The sequence below is a fragment of the Calliopsis andreniformis genome, chromosome 4 (genome assembly GCF_051401765.1).
Source record: "Calliopsis andreniformis isolate RMS-2024a chromosome 4, iyCalAndr_principal, whole genome shotgun sequence".
NCBI lineage: Eukaryota > Metazoa > Arthropoda > Insecta > Hymenoptera > Andrenidae > Calliopsis > Calliopsis andreniformis.
In genome coordinates, this window is record NC_135065.1 from 5769943 (window position 1) to 5794486 (window position 24544).

Consider the following 24544-nt stretch of genomic DNA (forward strand, 5'->3'; position numbering starts at 1 on the left):
AGACGAACACTGTTGGATATTTTTAAAACGTCCAAAATATATCGTAAGACATTCAGGCATAAAATGGACGTAAAATAAGCGTCATAAAATTGTCGTGTACTATCTGGAATTCTCCCTAGTTTACCTTATCTAGCGAACAATAACACACACGACAGCCAAATTGTTGAAAATTCTGAAACCTCAACTCCGCTGGAAGTCACGCTTCTCCCCTGACAAATACCAGGAAAGGCAACGCGTATTTGCAGAGATAGCAAAGCAGCATTGATTAGAGTCGAGCGTGTCACAAGCGTGCGCTGTTCGGTGTCGTTATCGTCCTCACGGAAGATGTTCGTGTCGCCGAGCGATTTCCCATGTAAACGCGCGCGAGACGCTCGTAACGAGACGAAAGTTCCGCGGGAAAGCCGCGACGAGACACGGGCATCACGAGATAGACACGTGTTACAAGGAGAAATCTGCGCTCGGAGAACCGTCGCTTGATAGAGCAATTTCAACTTTCTCGACGGTGCACGTCGCCTCGGATAACTGTCCGTCTGTTGCGACTGGAAAGTAGCGATATCGACTCGCGGAAACCAACGAACGAGCATCAATTTCCGCGTGGATGTTTGCTCAGTTTCCTGTAGAATTCCTCATATCGTGAAACCTCGATGAATATTCGGGAGTTTTGGTTGCCAATGCAGATCCTAGCATCAATTTTGCTGGCATGAGACCCGAATTGTGTGGATATGTATTTTGGATAGAAGAGCTTCTTTTATTGCAAAAAGATAGGGAAGGTGGAACGATACTTAGATTATTGGTAAATAAAAATTAAGAGGAAGAATATTTTTTTATAGAAGTAAGTGGATGTTGGAAGGAAGGTACAGTGTGAATTAAAAGTGGAATACCATCAAGGACCCAATTCCTGATTACCTGAGAGTCAGAACAATGGTTTTCCTAATGTATTCACGAAGAAATTGAACCAAATTCAACAAACTTTTTGTTATTGGTATAAATCTTTGGTTTATCTTGAATTTGGTATTGAAAAAAGTGTGAAAATAAGAATAATTAAACCATAATTTAGTTCTTAAAGTAAAACATAAAGGGAGCAATAGCTCATTACTTAAATTATGTCTCTCTACCAGCTATGAAATTTCACTTAGAAATATTAAAATAGGTAGCAATTATCTACTCATTTTTTGGGACCAATTTTTATCAACATAAATTTCATTTATGTATATAAACACTAAATTGATCAGGAATTGAGTTCTGATTAGCAACTGGGTCCTTGGCGGTAAAAGTACACTGAATTTTTGATGGTGAGAGAGAGCAAAGGTTTTCAAGATTTTTTAACTTGTTTCCATCGTTCTCCTAGAAATTGAATCACTCTGTTTTAAATAATAGTACATTTTTATAACATTTCTGCTAGAAAACACATCGATATGCAAACATGTACAAACTAACCTTCCTAAATTGGACTGGATAATTGTAACATCAACACGTTCCGTTTTCTCTAACCATAACTCTGTATTTCCTTTTATTTCATGCATTACGATAAAGTGTTTAAATTAAATTGAAATTTCAAAATTTATAACGCATGGACAACCATCTATTTCTATTTTAATTTGTAGAATAATGAAGAAAAGTGATTAAAATCAATAACAATTCTAAAATCCATTAAAACTCACTGAATATTTCTGTACCTACAATTTCCATGAAGGGCTTTTCAATGTTCGTGATATTTGTAAATTATTTAAATGAATAGATATTGGATATCAGTGCCACGTGTTCGTCCATCAGATTATGGGTAACACTTTGTAGTCAAGCGACTGCCGCTGAAACGTGCCGTTTTAATGACACAGAATGCAGAAAAAAGATGGTGAGCATTTCACTTGTCCAACCAAAGAGATAAATCAGAATTGTACCGATCGAGCGGGGAATAAAAATAATCGAAGAGCTATTAACGCGTATTACTGTCTGCGCTGGATTCGATGGCTGGTGAAGAGTAATCGAGTGTAAATACGACACTTTAAATAGAGTGGAGGTACATGGGCATGCGAGTGCCAATTGTCGCTCGAATGAACGGCAGCTCTGACGATGGGGGCAATCACTCGAGAATGAATCGTAAAAGGAAGGTTGCAGGTGAAATTAATTGGTACAGGACGCACGCATCTTGTTTCAGAAAGTACTTTTGCTTGTACCTGTTCTATGCTGATAAGAAGAACACTGCTACACGATAAATTCGGGAAGAAATTTATTTATTTAAATTATGACCCTACTGATAAGAAAATACTTTAAAACTTGCGGTTTGGGGAACAAGGAAATATTGTATACAGTACTGTCTCGATACAAGTTCATCACTTCCAATCAGTTACACGCATGAGGAATGTAAGAAACTCATTTCTGAGATAAGTTTACGCTTTAGCAGCTTGAATTTGCCTTTTTAAAGTCGAGGACAAGATAAATCAAAAGAATAGTTTCAAGAGAACTTGAGTGTCTATCGAACTTGTATCGAGACAATACTGTATGTAATTTAAATGAGTTCTTTTATAGAGTACGAAGTGAAAGAATATTATACATGTACCTAGTTTACAATATAAAAATTAAGTATTAAGTCTCTTTCAATCGACAGTATATCAAGATTTAATATTATTTAGTGACGAGATAGTTTGCATAAAAGTAAGCTATTTTCGAATTATAAAGTAAAAGAATTTGCCTTTCGTATTTATATAGACCTACCTAGGACCTGGAGTACTTAACTTGCAAAATGGAGATTTATTTCAGCAAGACGATTGGCAAACTGTCCATTAAAAGGCAATTTCGGGTGGCACCTGTGTCGAGGTATTAGCGAAACCCTCGATCAATCCTGAATGAAGAAGGGCGAGGTGAATTTGCGAAGAAAGGGTCATGATCTCCGCGCTCAGCGTAATGAATGAAGAAAGTGGGCGCCAGAATAGGACAAAGAGGAACGATCTGCGGAGAGATCTTGACAGAAGGAAAGACCATCAGCCTTCCAAAAGGGTGAGAAAAAAACTATCTCGAAAATCGAGAACCTGATGGAATGGTCTTAGAAAGCGATAAAATTAGGCAATCAATTAATAAAAATTCTTGAAGAACTATTTTTAGAAGAACGAAGTGGAAAGACAAAATTCTTTTAAAAGTTTAAGAAAATTTTCGATCTAGGAAACATAAGAAGACCATAAATCAGAAATTATTTCTTTCAGTAAGAAAATTCACATAGAATTTTTTATCCAACCTAAGTACCTAATTGTTATAGACTTAGAATATTATTATAACAAAAATAAAGATATATTCAAAACAAACTAAAGAACCATATGCATTTAATTCTACATATTTAACTAAAATTCAGGTTTCCTCGAATCTTCCCCCTAATATTGCCCATAAACATCAGCCAAATAACCATAAGCTATCAGCCCCCTGGAAATAAAATACTGGATCGTAACGTTAGACCACGAATGAAAAGTATGATGCTCGAACGTGTAACCAGGCTATCGAGGGTTGATGGCGAAAGGGGCAGAGGGCAATAAATCAGCCGAGCTGACAGTGCCAAGTGGGGCTGGGTCCCGTGACGAGGCGGATTCAAGGCTTCTCCTCCTGTTTCCGCTTCGCTCGTCCTCCTCCACGCCGCTTTCTCTTTCCTCCCACGTGTCGAAATTTCAAGGTGTATCCCAGACACCCGATTTATCCGATTGCATAACTCCCCCCTCGACAATGATTTAAATTCAGGAAGAGTCTCGTGCAAACATCTTCAGGATTGAACGCACTCATGAGATTGGAGGATTCGGAGGTTTGAGATATGGAGTCTGCTGGTGAATTATTTTCGATCTACTTAAATCTCGTTTTTTTATGTACAGTAAACGCTGAAATTTTTATGGAGATACTGAGTAGGTAATTTTATTTCAGAGGGTGATGGATTTGGGGTTTGGAGTCTGAGGTTGCTGGAGCGAAGATTGAGACTGCTTTGAGGATGTAGAATAAAATTTAGATTTAGATTGCTTTGGAATAGCGTTAAGAGGAAAATTAACGATAATTTGAGGATTCGTTCAAAGTATGAATTAGTTCTTGAATTTTTGAGATCTTGAGTTCTAGAGTCGTAGAGTTTTATTTTTAGAGTTTCTCTGGGTGAAAAGTGTAAGAATAAAAAGCCTCAGCTCTGCCTACTGAATTACCCTCGATACATTTAAATACGTTTCCCTTCCTTTTGCAAACTTTAATTTCAAGGCGGTGAATAATTCAAGCCGAAAAAAGACCTAAATAACTTCTACCCATTCAATATACGAATCCTCTCATTGTTAGTATAGTGACCTATAGAACTGAAGAACCATCAGAGCTATCTTCACTACCTAATTAGAATATTATTCAAATAATCATTCTATGAAACAGAATTTACAGAAATATGAAACATTACCCCTGAAAAGCGTAATGTTTCCATGTGACAACACGTCTACGTATGCTTCCAATAATTTTTCAAGCTCAAAATATTTACATTCCTAAAAAAATGATACATGTAAAAATTAAATTCCCATAATGCTCTGATCTCCACACCAACCAAATGCTCACAATATTAAGATTTTAATGGCAATCAGTCGTACATACAATCACAAGGTACATACATACACACGTTAATTACAATGGTCAACACAAAAAATCTAGAACATGTAGCTTTACACATTGCTCAATCATTCTAGAACACTCAGTATTAATTAGCCAATCACAGCTGTCGCGTATTACGTAAATTGATCTGCGCTTTATCGACACCTTTAAGTATCTCATACGCACACACAACACACAATACTTCAAGTACCACTTCACTTCTATCCTCACTATCGACGATTTTAAGTAATCGAATAGAACCAGTTCATTTATCAGGCAACGTCAGGGTCGATTTAAGAAAATGAGATCGATAGGATCGCGAAGACGCGTAATTGGACCGCGGTCAATTCAGTCGATTAGCTTTATTGCACCTTCGTTAAATTCGAAACGTGTCGTGCCCCCGCGCGGATACGTGCGAGCGTCCTGGACTGTTTCCTCTGCATTTTGACCAGACACATTCGTTTACGCGAAATTATATCGACTCTCGAAACGTTCATTAACGTCCAGCTCAACATTCTCAGGATTTCGCGGCGGAATTTTAAGCTCGCCGCTCAGACCAGAGAATTTATTGTTCATTAACCCAACGCTGCGCGAAAATTAATCTTCGTGTTGGATACTGGGCGTTTAGCAAATGAAGACGGTCAGTGAAATTTGATTATTCTCTATGTGATCTATAAATTTAGCACACTGTTCTAAATCGACAGCACCGAGGATGATGAGTCTCAGAAAAATGGCTGGGAATCTAGTCACCCGATCGTAGACCTTGTTCGACCTGGCAGGGAGATATGTGCGACAATAAAGTCATCCAGAGTGAAAGATCGTCGACATAGATTCGAACGAATGTCCACGATCTCGAATTACCTGGGTAGAAAGTGTCGATTGTAATGGTATGCATCGGGGGCATGAATCATCGACATTGCAGTTTGAGGTGGACTGGGCTTCGTAATGGTTGCAATAAAGTAGGAGGTAATTTATAATACGAAAAAAATTTAAGACTTGAAGATCGTATGCAAGACGCTGGGCTCCTCGTGATGAAAAATTTAACAGTTGGTTCTAATAGGTGTTAAAATAACACAAAAATTGAGGATACAGTTTCCTACATATTCACTAAAGCCTTGCTCAGATTAGTCAACTTATTTGAACTCAAGCACTTATATCCAAGCTGCTCGAAGTCCAGTAACTTGACTAATCTGAACAAGTCCTAAGAGTTTCTAAATACACTATCTCAGGTCTTCGAAAAGTGTGCACTCAGGTTTAATTAAACTAAAATATCTTTCCAATCTCTAGATACTCTCAGCCTCCTGTGCCTCCAAGCGCAAAGAATATCTATTTCATTTTTTACCCAATCACTGTCAGCCTATGAAACGCACGGATCGTACACATTCTTTTTCCTGTTTATCCACTGTCACGTTTTTAACCAAGACCAGACGAATGATCGATGGGGCAGCTGCAACTCGCAAATAATAACGTTCGATTACCTGTCGCGGATGCAAGGAGCATTTCTTGCGGAAAGTCCGCATCGATCTCCGCAGTCTCGACCGAGGGAAGAAGGGTGCAACGCGCGCGTGCCTCACCGACAAATATTTGCCTCGTAGAGAATGCACAAAGGGTGAATCAGATCACCGACTTCCCTGCACCGTCTTCGCTGATCTAAACTATCCGCCGCTGTGTTTACGCCGATCTCAACGGCCGCAGACACGTTTGCGGTTGGTCTCTCCTGCCAAGAAGACGATAAAGTGCATTCGCCGATGCACATGTGCAGCGTTGCACGTGAAACGAATTTATATTGCATATATCGAGGGAGAAAACCGAGGCTGCGACGGTGCTTTTACTGTGGATGATAGGGCGCGCTGATGGAAAATGGCTGCAGGGTGAAATTCGAAACTGCATGGGTTCTTTTGGTTTGGAGGGTTGGAAGAGTTTTTGGGGAATTTTTGTTGATGTGTGATTTTAATTTGTAGGGTGATTTAAGATCAGTTTTGGTGGAATTTTGTAAATTATTTGTGAAGTAAATTTCTATGAAATGCTATGAATTTGTAAGAAAGTTTTGTGAATTCTTTTAAAGCCCTGTGAGTTCGCTGGAATTCTTACTAATTTCTATGAAATCTTTTAGATTTCTGTAATTCCTCCCGAGAGTCTACGAATTCCCTTGAATTCCTACGACTTCCTTTGAGTTACTATGAATTTCTTTGAATTCCTACGAATTTCTTTGTATTCGTATAAATTTCTATGAATTCTTATGAATATCTTCAGAATCCTTATGAATTTCTTATAAATGCCTATGAATTTTTCTGAATTTCTATAAACCGTTTTAGAGTTCTCCAAATTTCTATGAATTCTCTCATATTCCTATAAATTCCCTGAAATTCTTCAAATTTACCATAAGATCCTTCAAATCTCAAAGAATTCACATAAATTCTCTCCAATGTTTATAAGCTCCCTATAACTTTTCATAGATTCCAAATCCCTTCAAATTTCCATTTATCTTCAATAGTTGAGAATTTCAATTACTGTGAGCTTACACACAAATCCTCGTCAATACTCGTGAATTACCTCGAACGCCACGAGTTTGAATTTCAACAAATTTCAGGGAATTCTGGGGAATAATGGGGATGTATGCAATCCCCTGTATAGCTTAGGAATCCCTCAGCGATATTCGGCGATCGGTGGCCTACGTGCGGTTTCTGTGGCGTCTGCGGCCGATTCGAGACGGCCCCGAGTGTTGCTCGAATCGCTTTTAGGCCTTTTTGCTCGTGCATGCGCCAGCGCACGAGGTCCAGTCGTTATTCTGGTCACGAACTTGGACTCCCTTTCTCTTTCTTTCCTTCCTCAGTCCCTTGTCTCTTCGCCACCCTGATCTCACGAGTTATCAATACATATTTACGTCGATTTGCTACCATCGAATCACTATAATCTACGAATCTATGAGAAAGAATCAATATTCCACTCTCACCAAAACTATCAAGGATCATTTTATTTTTATAACTGGCTACCTTTAGGATAAGCTCGATTCTAAGTGGAGAGTAAGTTAGATTGAATGTGAGGAACATTTTGGTATTGAAATGTTCATTGAAAAAGTTTCGATCCGAGTGACCTATTTCCCAAGCGAATGTTTTTCTGGATAGCGATTGTTTGCATCGCAAATCTTCCCAGTTGCAAATTACTGCCATTTAGGTTCCATTTTTCCTGCAAAAATTCATTCTATGGTAGGTCAATATTTCACTTTTCTGGAAAATTTGCAGTGTCGCTGGGCAAACAACAGAGGCAAGTCTGAATCGGGTAGTTGCAAGAAAGCAGCGTTTGCTTTAACTGAGAACGTTTTGGGTACACTGCGAAATCATTTTCGTCGTTTCGTTTGCCTTTATTCGGCGAAGTCATGTTCCCTTAAAAGAAGTTCGATTAAAATGACATGACTCTCTTAAATTTGCATCACCTTCAAGCATTAAACACAGATACGATCATTCAGTGCGTCAACAGCTGTACGATCACGAAACGCTGGCACAGCTGTGAAAATTCACTCTGGATTCTTCGAAGTCGATTGCAAACAATTAAGGGAAATAAAACAATTAGGCGAGTCAGGGGGCAAAGGAGCTTTCAGATTGCACCTTTAATCCTTTAAAACCCTGTCAGTGTCGAGGTCCTCGCTAAGAGACGGACTAAGCGGTAATCCCAGAGAATGGAGACTCGATATGAGACAGCGGAGTAATGAGTTTAAGTTCGCCTCCATGGAAGAAGGTGCCTGTTACTGCTCGAGGAGGTCTAAACGAGCTTCCACGAGCTCGTTAGCTGCGACTGCGATTGCTCGAAACAGAATAAGTTTCGGTTCTTATTGTTCCCTTGCGCTCGAGACGGATTTCAACTTTGAGCGCCTCCTCTCGACGCGTGGCATTAAAGTAAAACGAGAACGGTGTGGTACTCGGTGCTACAATCGTTTACGCGAGTAGAAGACTACTGAAATTGAAACTAAATATGTGCTGGTAATTATGAAAATGGTAAAAAATCTAAAAAAATTGTATTTATCACTTGTCTTGTGTTGCATCGATTTATATTTTAAAATAAATCATAAATTTAACTTTTTGGGGCTTTCTACTTAAATCACTTTCACAGTTATTGATATACAGTATCGCTTGTAAGAATTCGAACGGTGTTATATATTGAGAAAAGTACAGGTTTCCTTACATTCGTTTCGTATTTCTATTATATTTTAAAATTGAGTATATAATAATTACAGTAATTAATGGTTAGTCTAAGCAATAAGTTTCGATTCCCAAATAGCATACAATATCTCGAAGACGTCTATTTTATATCCATTTTATATCTAAATGTCTTATGACATATTTTGGACGTTTTAAAAACATTTAACGTTGTACGTCCTAAAGACTTGCGAAATTTAGATGTTTCAAAGATGTCTTAAAAACACTACATGGAAAAGAGATTTTTAAAAAAAGAGTAGAAACTCTGCTACGTACCCCAAAAACAAATGACTGCTCCTAAATATTTAAATTTGCCTTCCATTGAAATTTCAAATCACAAAAGGAACATTTATACGAATTCTATAAACGCTCGAAAAATTAGCATATCGAAATTGCAGCCACCTAAAGTTCATCTCTTCGTTTATCCTGAATGACCCACCATCAACAAACTCTGAATACTCTCTCGATAGGCGAATCTGAAATGATTGCAAGTAGGGGTAAAGTGGGAATCGATCGCTTCCTGATAAATTCACTTCGTGCACAATGGAGCGGAGGTACTCTATAGCGAGCTGAGAGGCAGATAGCTCACGATAACGGCTTACAAATTCATCCAGCAGTTACATAATTTTTCTCCGTAAGCGGAGTTTTGACGAAGAGCCGCGCCAGGAGCGTTAGGCCGCGAGCTTCTCGATTTATGTAACAGCTCGGTCCCAGGATTTGCATCAGGAATATACGTGAACCCCTCTCAATCGTGGATCTACATTGGAAATTCGAGGAAGTGTCTGCTGGAGTGCATTAACCGCGACACGTTAATCCTCTCACCGAGCGATCACGTGCGACAACATGTACGGGTCTATCTGAACTGCGATTCGTCTTGTTTCTTTTTCGCTGAGTATCCCGTGAACACGAAAGAAACTCGAGGTTTTTGTAACGGTTGTCCGATATCTCGATCGTGTGGCAAGTGGAACATGTGGGACAAGTGGAACAGCGTTTGACATATTCCTGAATGTAATAAAAATTTTGCAGAAGTGACTGCTACTTTAGAAATGAAGTTCTAGGTATCTATTATAATGGTACATAGAGTTCTCATATATTCAAATCACTAGGAAATTGCAAAATTTGTTGTGATGTAATTGTGGCATAGTTTGCCTCTTTTTTGATACAAAAAGTGAATCTTTTTTAGGCTGAAAGTGGGTATTTACAGTAACGAGATTATAGTAATGAGAGGAAATTAATCTTTGTATCTAAGTAGTGTTTCTAATTTTCGTAAGCATTCTCTATTTTTAATTTTGTTTCTAAGGAAGCTTCTTTTTGTCTCGAGAATATAGTTTTTAGAATTATTTCTAATTTAGCTGGAGAAGCATGACGCAGAAATCGTTTGTAAAGGAATCTTGAAATTACATCATACTTAAATAAGGCTGTAAGTACGTCTGAGAACGCGCATGTAAATTTACATAAGAGAATGAAAATCTGCGTGAACACATCTAATTTGTTCTGCTTAAATGCGACTTCGCGGGGAAATCTTTATTTTAAGTGTATTCTGGTTTCCAGGCACGTCTGATCGCGCTTTATGTAATTCCTCAGACTGCTGGATCTGTTACGCAATGTGGTTACCTAGATTATATCATGGCGCAAAGTATCGTGGATTTAATTTGCCGTGACAAACTCATCAGTTTGTCGTATCGAGAACCATTTACAGTATGATAATCTTTTAAATCTAAATTACTGAGATTCACAAGAATCTTAGAAGATCAGTAGCAAAAGCAGTAGGTACAAAAGCAGGGAGTTTTACTCCCTATCTTGCACAAAGCAAAAACCATTTCTGTATTAATACCTCAATAATATCAAACTTCCGAATTATGTCATTATTGCAGGAAATGAGTGATAGAACTATTCCTGTATTTCCCTATAAGATCAAACTACTCTCAACTTTCAGTGCTGAAGTCTACATCAGGCTGCTCTCATATCCCTTCCCTCACATGACACAATTTTTGCAAGTAGTTAACCTATAATTCCAAAGTGTCTAAATTAAACAAGCCTCACACAGAATATATCATTACTGAGTGAAGATGAAAATCTTGGTGTCTCCTGTTTCCACCCCATCTCATATTCCTACCCCCTCCTCTAGGTGCTTCGTAAACCCAATCCTGCCCTCAGCGATGTCCGAGCAGCAAAAGGATGTCGGTTGGAGAGGACGGGTGTCCTTGAACACGGTGGCTCTGCCATTTTGAAAAGAGCACGACAGAGGCGAGTGGGAGGCCCGTGGACGGACCTGTGTCAGGGGAGCATCCAACATCTGTCGACCAGGTCGAGGGTGTCCCGAAACCGAGTCATCTGACCGCTCGAGCGGCGTGCAAATAAGCTCCTCTTCTTCCTTTTCGCTGCTCCTTCTCCCCTGCGCCTCGTAATGGCAGTGGAACACACTCGGCTTGCACGCCGCGACGCCGTGCTGCGACCGAAGGCGTCCCTCTGTGTTTTCTGTATCGCGCGCGCTGTGCTCCAAAGGGGAACGGAGGCGCCTCGGGGTGGAGGTTTGAAAGGAGCGGCAAGGGGCTCGAGTCGCACGAGAAATGAACAAGACTCATTGCTGAAGAGCTCGATGTCAAAACAGGTCAGCTCTGGCTTTCAGCGAAAGCGACTATTCGTGCACATTTTTATGTACTCCAATATTCAGTATTTCTCTTTTGCTAGTATTGGACAATTTTAGAAGCTTGAGAAGACTGGTTTTTACACCGAGATTTTTAATTAGACTGTGGGTTTTTATGTATTTAGGGGAGGTTTGAACGTGTAAAAATCAGTGTTCAAATTCAAAAATATAGAAGATACAAAAAGTAAAGTGCAAATTATGAGTAATATTTCTGCACCCAAGAAGCAACATGACTTAAGTCTTTTTTTGTTACTTTTCAAGCGACTACACATTTTTTAACATACTATTTAAAATAATTTATATTATGACATTTCCTTCACCAATAACATAACTCAACTAAATTCCTGTTATTCTAATAAAATAAAATAAAAGATCTATTCCGACCACACGAATCTATCGCTTGCAATTAACTAACAGTAAATCGATAGGTTAGTCTATGTACACTCCAAGTCCCTTCCCCAAAGAGTTTCGTCTTCATGAATAACTGAAGAGCATTATCGATTTAGATGCTAACCCTCTTTCTACTTCGAGAATGCATATACATATACTTTTATTTCTAGCTAATTACTGCTGCCAGAATTACATCACACGATCAGTTATTAGAAACTTAAAAACTCTTCTGGAAACATTAATGTTTTTAAAGATTATTGATTTATGCAATTTCAGTAGAAGTTGGGTGGTTTTTGCGTTGATTGTTAGAGGATGTCATAACGAAGAATTCCACGCTTTTAGCATAATAAATAGTGTAAACTATTATCAAAGGAATACATTTAAAATACACGCATTTAGTGAGAAGAAGAAGTGAAGTATCAACTCTCGAGGTGTCTGTAAAACTTCTTAACACTTAACTGCTCTTGTAGGGTCTTGCATTATATTTTATATATTTATTAGTAGTTTTCTTATGCCCTGACAAATAGCTCTTTTAGAGTCCCAGTAGTCTTCAGTCAAGTCACATTGCTTCATGCATCACTTTGAAACTAGTGTTATCAATTGTTATTTGTGAAGTGTAGCAATATTTAATAAATAAACAGCATATAACCAATATTTATGTAACTTCATATTTTCATAAACACAGTTGAAGAAATGGAACCTGAACAAAAATTTTTTTCATCTTTCAAATACCATAATTTGCACTCTATTTTTCATATTCTTGGATATCTATGCATTCTGTAACCTTTTACACACTTCAAATTTTCATAAATGCATAAAAACTCGTTGTCTCCTAATAAAGTCTGCCAAAATATTTGTCCTAAATGTTACTTCTTATTTCCTTACTAGAGTATTACAGGACCCCTCAAGAGTCTCAACGTTCCTGTGTTTCACCAGGGTAGTTAAGGGTTAATGCAAGCATAATTTCGTCATAATTTGCTCCTTCAGAAAATCGATACAAAAAAATTGCAAGTTTCTCAAGCTCTTTGCAGTGTCGTAGCCATCACTAACCGGGGGTTGAGCTAATAAACTCCGGCCCCCGGGGCTCGCTCGCAGTGGGACGCCCGATAGCAGGCTTTAGCCACTCTGTCTTCCCTGTGTGTGGATATAATTCGTACACACGACAGGGACTAACGAGCGCGAGAGAGAAAGAGAGAAGGAGACAGAAGAGCAGGGGAAAGAAGGAGAGCTGGCAAAGTAAGTGGAAAGGAAAGAGAAAGTAGGAGAGGGTTCCAGAGGAAACGGGACGATAAGCGAGTCACGATAACCGGAAAATGAGCTCTGCACGCTGTCACCAGGAAAATGGCATACTATCGAAACTATTCGAAACGGCGACGGCGAAGTATCGCTGAGGATCGATAACGCTCATGAAGACAATTTTGCTTTTAAGTGGCGTTCTAAATTGAGATACACACAGCGGTTATACTTTATGTCAGTGGCTGGCTGACTGTATAGGTGGAGATACAATTTACTTGCCACAAACTTCAGAATATGCACTGCATACAGTCGTTTCGCGGTAGTTGGTCATGGTTCGGGACCAGATCTGGTTAACTATCTCGGGAGGTTTACTTCTAGAAATTCCCGAGTGTTTTCTTTCTCTGAGTCGTTCGTGTCTGAATGCATAAATAGGTAGAGTAATAAAGAATGAGTGCTAGTGAGATATAGATACACGACATAATGAGTAAAGAGTCTCGTTCAGGGGGTCACACTTATTTACCTTAAATTCGTCACGCTGAAGACACTTGATGAAGCCTCTTCCAAGAAGTGGTGGGGATGGTGACAGCCAACTATTCTGGGAAATTTCGGTCAAATAATCCGAAGCCACTGTACTTGGTTCACTTATAAATTAAGAAATTTCATTTGAGGGACATATCACAAATGTTGTACCATGACAGATGGGTTCTGGTGAAAGATGAGAAAAGAACCTTCAAAAATAATGTATTGTATTATTCTTTAAATAATGTCGTTTGTCATTTCTTATGTTGTCTCGAGTGACTGGAAATTGTTTCAAAAGGGGAATGAAGAATGATCTGGACAATAAAAAATGATCGTGAGAACATACTTGGGAAAATGGTAAGCTGAAGTTATTCAAGCCTCTTCAAGAATTTACAAAAGTAACAGGCCTAAGTTTAAGAAACCACTTTATAGATATAGCAAAGCTGCTCTTACTATAGTCAAGCTACCATTGTGAATTTTACGAAGATCTATAACAAATCCTACAAAAGTCTATCCTGCTTAATCTACTTAAGAAATTACCAAGAGCTGTGTGACCATTTTTACCCACTAGAAACTGATATCCTGTCCATCTATCTCTGATCAAATAGAACTGTAGATATTGATTTTCACCAGAATAAATTAATCGTCAATGCCATTTGTAGAATGTAAATCAATTTCATTTATGTATTCATGAATCATGTATATAGTAACCAAGTACAGAGACTTCTATTAAAATAAAGCTATGAACAATAAGTAAGTATTTAAGTATCTACTCATGAATGGTAGAACACGTTAATAGGATCTTTCAGAACGAAATGAGTGAAAAATAGGGGGAATAGAATTTATTGTTCCACACGGACCATTGTTTCGTTGTTTAAGCCTCCATTCGTGGCTCAAGAGCGGCCGAATTGCCATGTGGTCAGTTTCGCACACGCCTTGCATTATTCGGCCTCGGTTCCGCGCGGATGCGTCTGAATAATGGATGCAGGAAGCCGTCGGGATCAAATCGAGATATCGACAGAGCGTCCTGGAATATTCATAAGTCTCGCGAAACGTCGCTGCCGCGATACAGCTGAAATATCGCTAAACAGAAGTCTCGAATTTACAATTTATTGTCCTCGACTTGGTGGACCGACACAAAACTCGTCCTAATTCCTGTAACTGTTAACCCTGCATTTTTTAATTGATAGCCTAATTACGCTCCTAGGTCTTCTTTCTGTTTTTAGTTCTATCAATTAGTTAAGGGAAACCAGAATCAAAAATAACATGTTAAATAATTCAAAATCTGTCGTAGGTTGTATCACAAATTTTTCAAATTTGATTGCAAATATTCTCTTTTTGCAGGTTATCTTTCATCAATGGCTTGATTTTCAAAATATTTTGATAGTGAATTTAAAGCAGTGGAGCCATATGTGGTCTATTGTAATTGTTAATAACGTTAAAAATGCGTTTACTTTGTTTTTGCTAAAACATTGTTAAAGAAGTTTTAATAATACAAGTTCCTTCGCCAGAAAATATCTAGTTGGTCCCAGAGTCTTACTATGTGCCTTCCATTTTTCATCTCAAACTTCTTGATTAAATAGACCAAGGACCATTGGTTCAATCTTTCGCTCGTTCCTGTCGCGTGTGAAACAATAAGAAATTCTGACCAAGTATTTTCTATCGTGTCATGATAAAAACTCCAGTTCCTTGCAGTTTAATTAGCAGTTTGACTTTTTCTGGTCGATAGAAAATTCTTTTACAGGAGTTTTATCCAAGAGTCTCGTCGCGAACCCTCAATTCATATAATATTTCAAGAAGAAACCTTGCCCGCGAAATTCGAACGCAAACAGAGATTTCAACGCGTCGCGTCGGTGACACGGAACGAAACCTTTTCTTTGCCACGCAAATGTTAAGAAGCCTGCACACGATCAATATTACTGACAATTATACTGTTCATTCAACAATAATTTTGTCAACCCGCATCAATCTAAGCGTTTGAGTTACAAAATCTCAAAATTTCATCAATATTCAATCCTCATTTCTTTAATACAGCCCGAAGATGGTCAATAATGCAACTGTTAGAAGTAAAGTAGCTAAACAATTGAATCCTGGCAAGATGAGATTAATGAACTGTATAATTTATAATTTCAGCGAAAATGCATGAAGACTACTGTAGTTAATAATATTGTAAATATTAAAAAGTATTGTGAATATTATTTTGAGTTTGTGTGGTCCTCATTATGTGAGTGGTGTCGAGATAGCTTCAGACAAGACTTTCCTAAAAAGAGAATCCTTAGACTGATGACTGTTTCACTCCATCTATGAGGGATTACTTTTTCGCCAGCGACATTAAGTCGCCAGTGAATTTGCAATTTAATTAAAGAGTGGCGAGCTTCGGTCTCGCCTCCAACTCGGCGAAGACGGCAACCATCTTTCGACCACAGCGAGCGAGAGGACAAAAACGACGAGAAAATCTGGGAAATTTATGTACACCTCTGTTCCTGAACCGCGACCGACGCCTCAGACGTATTAATTGCGAACTTAAAGTTGCGCGAGTGGTGTATGCATAAAATGACATGCAAAACTCCTCGTGAGTTATTTTACCGCAGTTTTAATGTGTTCTGGGGGGAATTTCTGAAATGCATTCCTGAGGAACGCCGACATGCGTTGATAAGTGCTTTTTAGCGAGGAAAAGAATCTTTAATTCGAATTTTTGACTTTGAACCCTTATATAATATTTAATTTGATTAATAATAGCTTTGAACGATCCATTTAGCTGATAGCTTTTGTCATGGATAAATAAATTCAGGAATACAAGCAGCGTGACTTGTTTTCGAACCTCCCCAGGAAGTTTGGAAAGTCGAATCCAACCTCGATTTTTCAGCCCATTAGGCGCGCGTTTCAAGCAAGAGCGACTTTAAGCTCTCATAAAAATTAAATACTTCGGTCACAGTCAGTTTAAAGGAGAGCGCGCAAACAAGGTGATCGATAGCTGGGCCACAAGAACCAGCGATATCCAAGCAAAAGGAGGATCTGATTGGCCCTCCTGCCTCTGCTCAACACGCGACGCGCAAATTGACAAATTGCCCTCTATGGAAATCGTCCCCTGTCGACGTTTCACGGTTAAGCGATGGAAAAAGCCCCAGCTTCCCTTCTCTGGACGATGTATTGACGATTTATACAATTTTCGAAGTGTGACCTCGACTGCGACAAAAAACCGGGAATTTTCCAAGCGAATTCGGGACAGTGACCACCCCCAGGGAAAATTCGAGACTCGGTGTGACGATTCTGTGTCGACGGCCAGTAATGTTTTATGCAGAGGCTTGACAATGCTATCTTATCGGTTATTGGTTTTAATGAATTTTATAGTTGGAGTTGGGATAACTTCGCTGTTAAGTCTCGTGAATTTCTTAATATACTTTGTTTATGTTCTTAACAGAATTATTTTATGAGGCTATGATTGGATTGGTTCTTCTGGAAATGAAAGATGATTGAGGATCTTTGGCGAAAGATTTTGTTTGTGTTTTCAGTAATTATTACACACTTTCATTCACTGAAAGTGTTTCTTATGATCCATTAAAGAGGAATCCTGAAATTCTCAAGTTCTTTCGAGAACTCGACCTAATCTGACATTTTTGGGATCTTCTATATCTCTGAACAATTACATACAGAGTGTTCCACAACAGCTGTTAGAAATTTTCAAGGGTGATTCTGCGCGCTGAGGTAAAACGAAAGTAAAGAATAATAAAAATGTGTTTGAATAAATGATTAAAATACACGTAAAATGTGTCTGACTTGAGAGTTATTTTATGTACTTCGCTGACTGATTTGACTAGTGCACGTCGACAGTAGAATAAGTCCGAAGTCAGACACATTTACATATTTTGACATTTTCTTAACAATTAATAACACTGAAACGAATCCTTAAATACAGTTTTGTCAGTCTTGTTTCTCGTCTTATTTTGTCATGTAGGATCACTTCTAAAAATGTCTAACACTTGTTATCGAACACCCTGTATATGAATTTATTCCATTATATTAGAATAACAAAACAATGCAATTATTATACCTAATATTCAAAATCACGCTGTCATGAGAACTGCTCAAAAGTTTTTGGCTTCCATGGAACGCAGTTAGTTGCCCTCTGGGAAAATAGGAAGTTTGGTTTACATCACGTTTAGGAACGCAAATCAATCTTTGCTGCGACTTATCTCTCACTCGCGAAGAATGTTGGACACGCTTTGTGATGGAGCACCGCGTTCTGAAATTTCCTTGGAAAAGGATTTCTTGCTGGAGGAAGGTGAACGGGGTCGAAGTGGGAGGGATTATCGTTTTAGAAAGGATTTGTTGAAGGCTGGAGGAGTCTTGGGTTTCGGCTGTCAGAGGTTGCGATTGCTTGGATTAGGGAGACAATGATTCCCTCTGTTTTTATGCTCTGCACTCGTTGAGGACTCTGACGAAGTTGTTGCGATAAAGGAGATCCAGTGGTTTAGAGAGATAGACTTGAGAATGAAGGTGAAGAGACTAGAAGATGATTATAGCGAGTTCGTACTCTTTTATGTAAAAGAGTTTGAAGTACTTTGATAGCAGATTAAAAGAAGTACCAAGGTGGAGGTCTAATCCATCTTCTAGCGGAGTGAGGTTTGGATAATAGTGTTAATTAAATTGATAATCTTTAGGGGAGCCTCTACTGTGGATAACAGTAAACTGTTTCAGTTCAAGTTTGTAGATTGCAGAACTTCTGAAGATCTCTCTAAAGACTGTGATGTCCCTTTATCTTTGACTCTAGAAATCGTCTTAATTCTTTGAAGCATGATGGGGTTAAAAGTGCCCCATCTTTTTAATACCTAAATATGCATGGAGGGATATTTTGCATACCACCTTGAAAAATTAGAATTACTTGACGCAGCTTATTAATTAAAATAGATCAGAAAAACCTTTCTACTAGAGAAAATGTAAAAAAGACTCAATTAACCAAAAATTAATATGAAATACCGCGGGAGATCAGGAATCCCAGCTGAGAAGAAAAGCTAATACTAGATGGAAAAATGGGCATACAGATCTTGCAAAAGCCTTCTAAATAGACTTCAGAAAGGTAGACTTTTGTAGGGTTTGTCATATACCTTTGTAAAACTTACAAAGGTAGCTTGACTGCAGTAAAGTAGCTTTGTTAAATCTACTAACTCGTTCCTTACTGTTTCAATTAAACTCAGGTCTGTTAGACTACTTCCATAAATTCTACAAGAGGCTTCAATAACTAGAATTTAACATTCTTCCGTATGTCAACCCATCTCATCAACATCAAATCCCAAAAACCCAGAATCAACAATCACCAACTCCCTAAAACCGAACATTTCCAACTCTCCCATTACCAATAATCTCAACTCGATATCCAGCAGCCACAGAGCACCCCAGAAACCAGGTCCACTGACCATCTCCCTCAAACCCCAACCCCCCAACACTCGAACCCTTTGGATCCCCTCATCGATCACATTCCGAATCCTCGGCATCTCCACTCGGAGCTTCTCGCCCGAAAACATCACGAGTGGTCTAATCTCTGACAGATCTCCCTGGACGAGCGAGCGTATCGTCCTCCCCAGCGAAGCCAGTCGACGCGCGTCGCAATTGCCGAAAATCCGCGAGTAATGCCATCGCGGACGTACGGGAGATCGCGGAGGGACGCTGGGCGCTGGATCGAGATCGATCTCGTCCAGATCCGGGGAATCCCAGCGGCAGCTCCGTTCCAGGGGGCCTCGCGAGGCAAAACCTGTTGCGAGCGGACGCCCTGGACGCGCATGCACCGGCGTGGAGGAGCGGCACGCGCGCACCAATCGCCATGGAAACGCGGAGGGCTCCTGGCCTAACGGAGACGAGGTAGCGCGCGCTCCTGCGACCGTGTGCGTCCACCCACACAGCGAACCGCTCCCCGAAGGACCCCCTGCGGCTTCAGGTGGAGGCACTAGGGGGTAGAAAACCCCTCGTACCGCGTCACAGTGCCGACAGTTTCTCCGAACTGTCGAAGTCGGTCCGATCCCGCGCTCCGCGAGAGTCGCGCGCGTAATCCGCTGGCTCCTCTGGTTAGCCACTTGTCATCTGTGAGCTTCACCACGAATCGATGTATTTTTCTGTGCGATGTAATATGTTCTTGGTGCTGTGTGGTTTTCGTAGTTTGCTCTGTTCTTTCTTTTTTTTTTGTTTTTGATTGATGGGCTGGAATCGTTTTGGATGTGAGTGGGAGATAAGTAAGGTTCTTTTTGGAAGAGATTTGATGGGTGGTGTGGACAAGGGGGAGGTTTTGAGGTTGCGTGGATTGATTGGAATGAGTGGTATGTGAAAATGGGGATGGCTTTTTTGTGGGGTTTTTGGGGGAGTTGGAGGCTGGCTTTGTTGTTTGTGGAGAAGTTTTAGTTTGCTTGTAGAGTTTGTGGATGTTGTTTTAGAAAATGTGAAGGTTTTGAGGGGATTTATGGGAAGAGGTTCTGGGGTTTGTTGAATGTGGAAGTTCCTCGGGCTTGATCCGTCGAATTCGAATCGATGGCGCGCAGTCGACTGTTCTACGCGCTGATGAAGTGTTTGACTACAGGATTTGAGTGAGAATTTAAGAAATTGGGGAATCGAATCACTTTTTGAAGATTGTAATGTCACTGATTAAACAATTTGTGTAACTTGAATTTTTTGAAACTTGAGAGTTTGGCGAGAGTGGATTTTCTATGATACTGCTGATATAAAAACATTAACTAACGAACATTGCTACTATCATCGATACTAATTGAAATATTATGCATTTGTTAATAATAATAATAATAATATTTATTTATTTAACGGGAGAACCCTTTGTTACGTAGAGAAATGAAGATAGTGATCACACGAGTATAACAAAAAATTAATATAAAGTAGTGTAAAAAGTTAAAGAATCTGTGTGAATTTTTGTTATTTAAACCTTTGGTAACAGTGGATATTCTAATTCAGTGCTGATCGTAAAAATTAAACCTATTATGATAGCCTGATTAAGAAATAGAAAATTTGACGTCCATTCATGATATTTATTTCTTCACTGAAGAATGATAAATTCCATATTTTTTATTTGTAATAAATGAATCGCGAAAATATACATAAGACAAGACGTGGTGCATAAAAATACAATTTTCTGTGAAATTACCTAATACTAAAGCAATTTATACCTTCTTTTTTCTAATTCTACTAAAATTAACACATCGTCTTCAATATTCACAAAGATGAATAACCATTACTTCACGACTATCAGCTATAGTAAAAGATCCTACCATACCTATCAAACGTTCGAAGCTTTAAAGCACCTTTTACTCTACTTTCGATACAGCCAATATAGCAAAACAGAAACAGAAATAAACTAAAACTGCGAACATATTTTACGAATTTCTTTTAGAAGCTCAAGACTGAAAACTTGATTTATCTCCTAAAAGTTATCTCGAGCAGGAAATTCGAGAATCGTGAATACTCATTTTGTATATTGCTCTGCTTCTGACGTCGATCACAGATTCATCGAGACGTTCTGAAGCTTTTGATTCGTTTGACGACTTTTGAAAGACTACATTGCTTGTTGTATTGTACGAATATAAATTCTCTATCATGGGAATGCAAAACTGGTTAGCTTAATGCCACATTTTGCCGACTTTCCAAGCGTTTGAAGTTTCTGAGAAAGTAAAGGCATCATTTCTATCCTATTCGCGGTGAATTAACTAGATGTTGAGCTTTGTGCAATCATTAACAATGTGTTTTCTGTATCGAATATACGTTCCCCGTGGTTTTGTATAGTTTCTGTGAATTATTACACGTCCTTGCATCGACGTTGGGCACAGAGTAATGAAAACTTTAGAACGACAGAACTTTATATATAAAAAAAAAACTTTTATGGTATTATCGAACAGTGTTGTAAAACTACAGCAGTTTCCTCCTCAAAATTCCACATTTTAGGAATTTTATATTACTCCATCAGCTCGTGATTTATTTCCAGAGATACACAAATCAGAAAACTTCTGAATTATCAGCCGTTTGCATAGAAAAGATTATACGAAAGCATTCCGCTATTTTTCCCTCATTTCTGCAAATTATCTCAATTAAAATTCTATTATGTCAAACTTCCCAAGAAACGCACTTCGCAATCATAAATTTCGGAATCATAGACTCGCAATTTTTCCTCAATTACAGTTTTCCAATCTCCAAGCAGATTAAATAACGCCGCGCCTGCACACAGATCTGCAACCTTCAAATTTGCATTTAGCGTCGTTTCTCCCCCGGATTTAATTTTTTAATTAAACATCGACGCTATTGAAATCGCGATTGAAACGAAGTCGCGAATGTATTCCAGCTTAGATTCTATTTTCTCTAGGATTGCGTCGATTCACAGAAAAACGACGTAATTTCTCTAGGACAGTTTATAATCGATGCGCAAAACTTTAATGATGGCTATTCGATAATGCGTATCAGCTTTGCGAGCGAGAAATTGCGAGCTTCGTTACGCAGATCTGCGTTCGACACTGGATCTCTCGTAATTTCACCCAGGGGAGCGTGATATGTGCATGAAATTGCGAGGGAAAGATTTTAACCCTTCGACTGCTATCCACTCAAATATAAATTTATTATTTACACATGATCGGCAGGTGCTGTGTGTTGAACACCCTTTAGTGCCTAAAGTACGTACACCCTCGTTCAAAAGTATTAGGACACCTACTGTTTTCGATGTACTTCCATTTTGCAATATAAATAATCAATGACCAGAAATTTTGAGGGGTGATTCTGCATATCAAAATAAGACGAGATTTTACTGTGTCTGACTTGGAACTTATTTTACTGTTTTCTCTGTATCTGATTTAGGAGTCACAATTTTGGGGATCTAAGTTCAGAATTATTCTACTGATTTTTCTGTGTCTGATTTAAAGCCTCATTTTACTTATCTTTTTGTGTCCTCACTTGGAACTCATTCTACTGGGGTTAATGTGTCTGACTTGGGATTATTCTACTGTTTTTACTGTGTCTGACTTGGGACTCATTATACTCGTTTTACCATGTCTAACGTGAGACATATTCTACTGATTTCTCTGTATCTCACCAAGCTAGTTCAGAAATTGTTAAATGCTGATATCTTGAAAACAAAAATGTGTGATTCATATTTTACATATATGAAATTAATCACAGAATCATTGGAAACACCTACTAACAATATCTACTGATTTAAAAACCGAATGTACAGTACCATATACTATCATTCATTCTAAAGTGACAAGAGCGTTTGCTTACTAATACAATTATCCTACAAAATGAATTCTTCCCCAAGAAAGATTTGTTTCAAATTTCTGACTTCCTCCCAACGAGAAATTACCCTAGATCCCTAACTCTACGTTTCTTTGCAGCTTCTAAAATTAACGCAGACGCGGAATTTCAAGCAAAATTCCCCACCAGAGTGTTCATCCACAGAATTTGTCGAATATTCATAGACTCGGAGGAATTCGTGGATAATTTTGCAGAAATTAAAAAATAGTAGCGCAGACGACTGGAGTAAAAATTATAGCGAAGATTTTTCATTAGCGCAAACTTAATAAACGAAAACGAACTATTCTCCGCGAGATTTGCATTCGTCACAATATTATGCCCGACTTAGCCGCGCGAATCCTCGATGATGGGACGAGGAAATCTTTTTCCCGTGAGTGGTCGTTCCTGGGAGGAGGACAGAAACGACGGTTGTTCTGGCTGTTCAGATAAACAGGGGTGAAAATGTGTCGCGAAGGGACAACGGATAAGCGTTTTATGGGAGCTAGAACTCTGTCGTTGGTCCACGTGGAAGCCTAAACCCTCTGTTTCGTTGGGAAAACTACGTGTGATATTTCCTTGACCCTCTTCGTATTCTTTCGAGAGGAAATGTTTGATAACGGAGATCGTCTCAATAGCTTCTTCAACGATGAAGCAGGGAAGCCATGTTTTGAATAAGAATTTGTTGATTTTTTTGTGGGTCGTGTCGTCTACGTTCTTGTTTTTTAATTAACACTTTGTGGAACGCTTACATGGTAGATCAAAGACTAAAAATAGTCGGGTCTTTGTAGAATGCGCTTAAAATATATTTTCAAAAAAAATTGCCTTCTTGTGGAATAAATATATTAAATACGTGTATTATTTATAGAATGACAAAGTGTGCTTAGTTTCTCCTGAAATTGGTCTTTTATTCTATTTACAAGAGAGATTATTTCAATGTCATCTTTCAATTTTGATGAAACTTGGTACGTGTACAAGTGGTACATTTTTTTATGTAAAAAAATTGTATAAAAATTTTCAAATAGGAGTACTTAAATTGTTCTTTCATTTTTTCATGCAATAATCGAAAACAGTTTGTTTGTTCAATTTCGAAGAGTGCGTAATCTACTAAAAGCGATACAAATATTTTGTGGTTCAACAACGAATCTCTACCAAACGTGTAAACATTTTTGGAAATGTAATTCTACTGTGATAATTGTACATACTATGTATGTATTTTAGGTTTACAAACTGGTGCAGCACTTTAAATTCATTTTTCGTGTGTTAATTAAAAATGTTTTTCCAAGGCAGTTAAATAAGTAATTTTCAATGTGAGTGTAGACGAAGCTTTCGCTGTACTATATACGTAAACGTACCTACTTTATATTCAACAAAGTTTTTCAAATTAATCCCTGTACGGAATAATTAGTGTTTATTTTTAGTTTTTTACTAGAAAAAATTGAACATCACGTATTTCATGCAACACTCTCTGGCTTACGTTTTTTACAGTTTCTTTCATGGTAAATATCCGCCACGAAATATGAAAATGTTTTTCTGTTCTCCCCTGTAAAACGATAAAACCAGTCTCAAATGTGTACTTAGAGAGAAGGAACAGGGATAACAAAAAGGGAATAATTAATACGCGAACTTTATAAAACGTAATTCCCTGCAATTCTTTCGACTCACCGACGATTCATCAAATTGAATTACCCTTAAGAGAGAAAAC

General features: G+C 38.5%; 2 protein-coding genes across 3 annotated transcripts in view; both read left to right on the forward strand.

The window, feature by feature from the left end:
- LOC143178137 (ras-related protein Rab-37) overlaps positions 1-24544 on the forward strand; it is a 119936-nt gene that overhangs the window by 46953 nt on the left and 48439 nt on the right. The gene's annotated exons all lie outside the window — the stretch shown is intronic.
- LOC143178220 (uncharacterized) overlaps positions 19391-24544 on the forward strand; it is a 48376-nt gene continuing 43222 nt past the window's right edge. Inside the window, exons 1-3 of the mRNA XM_076376752.1 lie at positions 19391-19428; positions 19470-19504; positions 19549-19649. Of these exons, the coding sequence (XP_076232867.1) occupies positions 19391-19428; positions 19470-19504; positions 19549-19649 (174 nt within the window). The remainder of the gene's footprint in view (positions 19429-19469; positions 19505-19548; positions 19650-24544) is intronic.